This window comes from Brassica napus, chromosome A6 (assembly GCF_020379485.1).
Source record: "Brassica napus cultivar Da-Ae chromosome A6, Da-Ae, whole genome shotgun sequence".
Lineage (NCBI taxonomy): Eukaryota > Viridiplantae > Streptophyta > Magnoliopsida > Brassicales > Brassicaceae > Brassica > Brassica napus.
The window spans coordinates 15,270,006-15,277,106 of NC_063439.1; the positions used below are offsets into that span (position 1 = coordinate 15,270,006).

Genomic DNA, 7,101 nt, shown 5'->3' on the forward strand with positions numbered 1-7,101 from the left:
TTTTGTATGACTTATGGCTAGATATTTTGTACTTGACTTAAAGTTATGATTTGTTTATCCTAACTCAGCCACCTTGTTTAAATTACGCAGCCGTTACGTTAGATATAGCTCAGCTAAACCTCAAACCATACCCTAAAATAGGGAAATATTTAATAAGTCAGCCGATTCGTCTTCATAAAACAGCCGTTTGGGTAGATATAGCTCAGCCAAACCTCAAACCATACCCTAAGATAGAAAAATATTTAATAAGTCAGCCGATTCGTCTTCATAAAGCAGCCGTTAAGGTAGATAAAAGTCAGCCATACTTCAAACCATACCCTGAATTAAAATAATTGATATGTTTATACTTAAAAATGTTATAACATTCCCTAATAAGTGAATATATAATCAACCGAACGTCTCCTATTTATTGAATTAACGAGTTTAGAATCGATCATGATCTTGAGGTATATGTTGTCTTGCAGTTACTTAAAACCTTACATGTAGATATAGAGTGTGATCATAATACAACTCTCCTAAACTATATACAACGCATTTTAAGACTAAATTTATGTTATTTGTTATATTTATCACACCGTTATTCCAAATCCTAAACATAAAATCCCTAAATAAACAAACCTAAACTCTAAATACTAAAACCTAAACCCTAAATCCCAAATATTAAATCAGCCGTAATAGGCTATATAACTCGGCCGCCACGTTTGTTAAATGTTGTTGTTTGGCGGGAAATAAGATAAATGAATTTTGAGAAATTTCAATTCCCGCCGTTTCACGTTCTATGTTTCTCTATATATAGTGCCCTCTCTAATACCCTTTCTTACGCCTTTATCTCTCTAGAAAAAACCTAAACAATATCTCTCTATCCCCATCAAAAGCCATGCCGATTGTTCCTGAAAATTCAGAGAGGTTAGAGAACAGTGTTTTTGCGATACTAAGCTCTGTAAATCGTGAAAACCTCCCTGTTCTATACCCTGGTCCGTGTGACTTGCTTGACACAACCAGCCCTACATGGTTTAAATTTTTAACTGATCTCTCCCTGGTCATCCCGACGATTCTTGCAGAAGGATGGGTTCATGCATGGCCGACATACTGCGACATTCCCGATCATTTTAAAGAACGCTGGTTTCTTCAATTCGCTGTAAGGCCCGACATTTGTTCATATATATTAATATATACCATCGGTCTGTAATCTTTGTATTTTTTTTTTGCCGTAGCGGACAAACACATGGGATCGAAGGCATCATTTGACAGTTTGGCGTAATTTTAATCTTGTGGCCAGAAGTCTATTTCGTTGTCAGATGCACCATTTGAGGTGGACTTGGTTGGAAGGAGGCGAGAAGCCAACTTGGATGCTAACCAGCATTTGGCTTGATCTCTGCCACATGTTTAAAGAGTCTGGTCCAGATAATTTTGGTTCCTGAAAGTCTTTTTCGTGTCTGTATTTTGAACTTCATTATTTCAGCCATAACTTGTTTCAATGATTCAGCCGCAACTAGTTTAAATGTAATCTCTGCCACATGTTTGAAGAGTCTGGTCCAGATAATTTTGGTTCCTGAAAGTCTTTTCGTGTCTGTATTTTGAACTTCATTATTTCAGCCATAACTTGTTTCAATGATTCAGCCGCAACTAGTTTGAATGTAATCTCTGCCACATGTTTGAAGAGTCTGGTCCAGATAATTTTGGTTCCTGAAAGTCTTTTCGTGTCAGTATTTTGAACTTCATTATTTCAGCCATAACTTGTTTCAATGATTCAGCCGCAACTAGTTTGAATGTAATCTCGGCCACACATTTTATATAATTCAGCCATAACTTGTTTCAATAACTCAGCCGTAATTATATTTTGAAACGCATTATTTCTGTTTGTGAATGTTATCTCGGCCACACATCTAATATAAATACCTCAGTCATCATTGTATTTAAATAACCCAGCATCGATTTAATTTTAAGAGGCGGTATATGAGAAGTTCCATCATTATGCGCGTTGGAAAATTTGGCTGCCATGATAATATCGAGACTCATTATTATGAGTTTTTATATATATGTTTCATTTACAATATCGAGACACTGATATTATATTGTATTTTATATATTTAATAGTATTATATCTGTGATGTCGTATCTCTTCTTACAAAGTAAAACAATTTTTAGTTTCCAAGGACTTTGAAATATATTTTAACAATATCTTCCTCATCCTTCACCTCCGGAAATTATTACAGACGACGTAGGAATACGGAAAGAGGAACGCCGAAAGAGTGTTGGTGTGGTGCACCATCTGACTTTTTTACAACTGGAAGCGAAACAAATCCAGGAAGATTGTATTATTGCTGTGCAAAAGGATATCATAAGGTTAGCTCTGGTTCTTATTTCCCATGTTCGGAAACGTAATACTTAGATCTGGTTACACTGGTGAAAACAGAGTCATTTATTCAAATGGGCGGATGAGTGCTTGGTGGAAGAGATTGAAGATATTAAGGCAGTGATAAATGGCATGAATAGAGACATCTCGGAGTTGCGAGTTAACGTTGCTCGGTTGGCGAATGGAGTAAAGACAGAATCTGAGAGAAAAGGAGGCGAATGTTTGAGTGAGAGTCGGTGTTTGAGGAATGTGGTTGTTTGTGTGGCTGGAATGGCGATACTTTGCTACTACTACTTCTCTGTTTAGTCATGTTTTGTCATCATAAGTCAGCTTTCGCGTGTTATGTAACTCAGCCTTTATTAACTTTTAAGTTGTTTTAACTCAGTCGTATGTAAACAAAACTATGCGTTTATTAATATATAACTCAGCCGTTAAATCAAATTGATAAAAGCGAGAATGTTTTCTTACCTCTGGTAAATGACATAAATAGCCTTTGGTTAGTTTTATTTACTTTTATGCTCAGATAGTCTCATCAACCAGTAACAATGATTGACCTAACAATTAGAAAAAAAAACATTGTCGGAAACGGAGAAGGAACCGCAAGGATACGAAATCGCCGTCGACATTGTGTTTACTTCCTCTTTCTAAAAATAACTGTGAGATCTCCGTTATCGTTATCGTTATCGTTCGTTTGTATCGTCTTCGCCGCGTTCATATCTACAAGTTCGTCTTTTCGGTAGGATGTCGCGACGTTAAATATTGATTTGGGGTTTTGTTTCGAGTGAGTTAGGGCTATGTTTCGAGTGAGTTAGGGTGTAGTTGTGATTAGGTTATTGTTGTGTTGTAGCTGAGTTATTGTTATGTTGTGGCAGAGTTATTGTTATGTTTTCCCTGAGTTATTGTTATGTTGTGTTTGAGTTATTTTAATGTTGTGGCAGAGTTATTGTTATATTCATTGAGTTATTGTTATATGTCGTGACTGAGTTATTGTTTGTTTATTTGTTCAGATGGATGTTTCTGATGTTAAATCACGGGGTTACCCTCCAAGACTTTATCCTGTAGGGTCTTCTAACCTAGAAAATAAAGATATTAATCAAAATTTCCGTTCACGAGATTTACCTCATATTATAGAAACACTAGGAGAAGATGTATGGAAAGCACTGGTGAACTCTCCCATTGGAGTAGTTGCTAGGCTAGTTGAACGCCGAAGCGTGTGGTCTGGTAGAACAGTACACTATCTACTATGTAGACAGCTGCGAGTACATAGGAAGGAGATATGGAGTCTGGTGGTTGATGAGCCTATCAGGTTTAACTTGGTAGAATTTGGTGAGATAACTGGGTTAAACACTGGTCCATTGCCAACAGAAAGTTTTGAACCTGATCCTGATAAATACAAACCGTTTTGGGCGAAGCTGAAGGTGTCGCTTGGGAGGGGACCCACGTTGGATGAACTGAAGAACTCAATAGAGGTCTGCCCGAGTTGGACATTTAAAGAGCGTAAATGGCTAGGGTTATTAGTTCTTCAACACATGGTACTTTATTGTTTGCATCAAAATTCTCGGGTGCCATTTGAAAGTGCCAAAAGAGTGTTTGACGATGAAGCCATGAAGTCGTATCCATGGGGTCGGACTGCATACGAAGTTCTCATTGACTCTATTAAAAAGTTGGCTCCAGAGAGGGTGTCATACACATTAAGCGGCCTAAAGGATGCGTTATTGATTTGGGCGTATGAATCCATCGTCTTCTTTGGCGAGTGTTTTGGGAGAGTGGTGAATAATGAAGACGTTCCACTTTTACGATGGGGTGGAAAGCGTACTCGTGCAAATTTCGAAAACTTGTTGTCTGCCGAGATAAAACAATATAGCCAGGTAAGGTGTAACGCTGCGTTTTGATTTCTTAAATGGCTGATTTATTAGACTTAATGGCTGAGTGTTGTGTTTATTTGGTGGCTGAGTTATATTATGTTCTGGTGTTACAGGTGCGTGTTAGGAGAATGGTTTCGAAGGAGTCAATCGAAGAGTTGTTGCCTGAATGGTCGTGTCAACCTGACGACCCACAACTCGTTAACTTGATAACAGACATACATGCAGGTAGATTTGTAAAAGGTTTTTGGGAAGTGCATGGAAATGCGGAGGGGAAGGGTAACGAGAAGAAGAAGAAAGCTGAGCCACCCAATAAGAAGCAGAATAAAGTTAAGACCAATGAGGGTGAAGCTGCTGCAACGGGAAAGGGTTCAAGCGAAGAGGAAGGTAATAAAGATTCGGGGAACAACGCGAGTCTGATGGCCATTGCGAGTACTCTGGATAAACTTTCCAGAAAATTTGATCTGATGGACGCGCGATTTAAAAAACCATTGATTGACCAGAAGTCGATAGATGACATGGTGAAAGTTGCAGTGGAGGAGCGTCTGAAAGTTATGGGGATAGGAAAAAATCCCAAAAACAAAGAAAACCTTTCAAACGTCGCCGCCGACCAACAACCTGAACCATTGTCATCACTGCAGCCTAATACCCAGCAGAAGTCTGTCTGTAGTCCACTTTTAGCTGAAACCCCTGGAAAGGATATGGGACCTAGGAACAATTTGTCCAACGAGCTTGATAAGCAGAGAGGGATGAAAAAAACTTTGGCTAAGGAGTTTGGAACACATGCTGAAGATGAGGGTGCTAATGTTCTTGATTTCCTATATGTTTCTCCTGCAAAGGCAACTAAGGCTGAAGACTTACGTCGCCGCTCCACGCGCAACCGTACTATAAAGGATGAGGATGCAGAAGATAAGAAAAAAGCTGTGCAAGCAGAGGCTGTGTTGAAGAAGAAGGAGAAAGCTGCCGCTAAGAGAAAAGCGGCTGCCTCAATGAAGCAAAAACAGCCTGAGTTAAAGAAACCAAAACAGGCTGAGTTAATGAATGAAGAACAGGCTGAGTTAAAGAATCAAGAACAGGCTGAGTTAATGAATGAAGAACTGGCTGAGTTAAAGAATCAAGAAGCCGATAATGAGAAGAGAAAGAATATAACTACACCGCGTGCCAATGTAAAAAGATGCAAGGTTGAAGATTCTGTAGAGGACAGTGAATTTGCTGTAATGACCGACGAAGTTCTTGCGGAGGAGAATGAAATCTTGCCGGAGTCGCCTATGGCGAGTCAGGAATTGATTAGATCTGCTATAGTAAAGGAATATCGGGAGAAAATGGTTAAATTATCTCCACAAGGGTTTGTATTGTCTGAAGGTTCTTCAAGACCAGTTTTTCCGTACATTGGAGACAATGGAACGACGTGCATGAGGAATAATGTTGAGCCTTCATCAGCAATATATGACCCTATAGCACCTGTTGATCCGATTGTATTGGATAAACTTATGCAACACATCTCGAGAATTCCACCCAAACCACCAGCACCAGCAAAGAAAAGAGTTGTAAGATCCGCCGCTCGTGAGGGTGACTTCTACAGCATACTCATCCTTGAAAGACCGTGGCCGCATAGCCAATATGGATGGTTGTTTGATGATGTAAGTCTATAATTACGACAGAGTTTTACATTATATTTCAGCTGATTTCTATCTTCTATTAAGGCTGACTTATATATTTGTTTACGGCTGACTTGTTAATATTTATTGTGTAGCATATCTCTGCGTATATTAACGTCCTCATTAAGAGGTCCATGCGAGATCCCACCCCATTCTGGACCAAGCGAATTGCCTTCATTGATCCTTGGTTCTTGAAGAAGTGGGTTGACGATTACAAGCAGTTCAAGATAAAACCTAATATGATGAAGTTCACAGGAAATGGTTATGAAAATCTTGTACACGGTAAGCTTCCCTGTAACTTTCAAACAAACTTGAAGTGGTATGAACACGTGGATCACTTGTACGGATGTCTTCCAACCGGCGGAAATCACTGGGTGGCTTTTCACGTGGATCTGAAGAAGGTTAAGGTTGATTGCTATGATTCAATCATTGGAGAGGTAACAGCCAAAAGTGCTTCGAAAATGCTTGAAGAGTTTAAACCGATAACGCTTATGCTTCCCGATATTTTGAATCAAAACATTCCTGCCAATCTCCGAACCCCGAGTAGGAAGAAGTTCGCATTCAGGAGGATGAGCAAAAGGTACACTCCACAAAACACCCAGATTGGCGATTGTGGGGTGTATGCGTTGAAGTTTGTGGAGTGTCTAGCGCTTGGTGTAAGTTTTGCTGGGATAAACGATAAAAATATTCAAGGTTTACGGTTGAAGATGGCGGCAAAGATCCTCGATGAAGGAGGAAACAGGGCGTAGAACAATTAGCTATCCAAATGAATCTGTGTTTGTTATTTTCAATCAGACTTTCCAATAACCTTAAGTTGTTTAATGTTGTTTTATTTTATTAAGTCAGTCGTTACGTTAGATATAGCTTAGCCAAATCTCAAACCATATCCTGAATTAAAATAATTGATATGTTTATACTTAAAAATGTTATGACATTCCCTAATAAGTGAATATATAATCAACCGAACGTTGTATATACTTGAATTAACGAGTTTAGATATACTTGAATTAACGAGTTTAGAATCGATCATGATCTTGAGGTATATGTTGTCTTACAATTACTTAAAACCTTACATGTAGATATAGAGTGTGATCATAATACAACTCTCCTAAACTATATACAACGCATTTTAAGACTAAATTTATGTTATTTGTTATATTTATCACACCGTTATTCCAAATCCTAAACATAAATCCCTAAATAAACAAACCTAAACTCTAAATAC

The 7,101-nt window shown here is 38.5% G+C and overlaps 1 protein-coding gene across 1 annotated transcript; it reads left to right on the forward strand.

The window, feature by feature from the left end:
- The first annotated feature begins 877 nt into the window (after positions 1-877).
- Positions 878-6,625, forward strand: LOC106429033. The gene is made up of 5 exons (XM_013869778.1): positions 878-1,138; positions 2,417-2,656; positions 3,364-4,224; positions 4,335-5,858; positions 5,972-6,625. The coding sequence occupies exons 1-5, from the start codon at positions 878-880 to the stop codon at positions 6,623-6,625; spliced, it is 3,540 nt and encodes a 1,179-aa protein (XP_013725232.1).
- Positions 6,626-7,101: the final 476 nt, after the last annotated feature.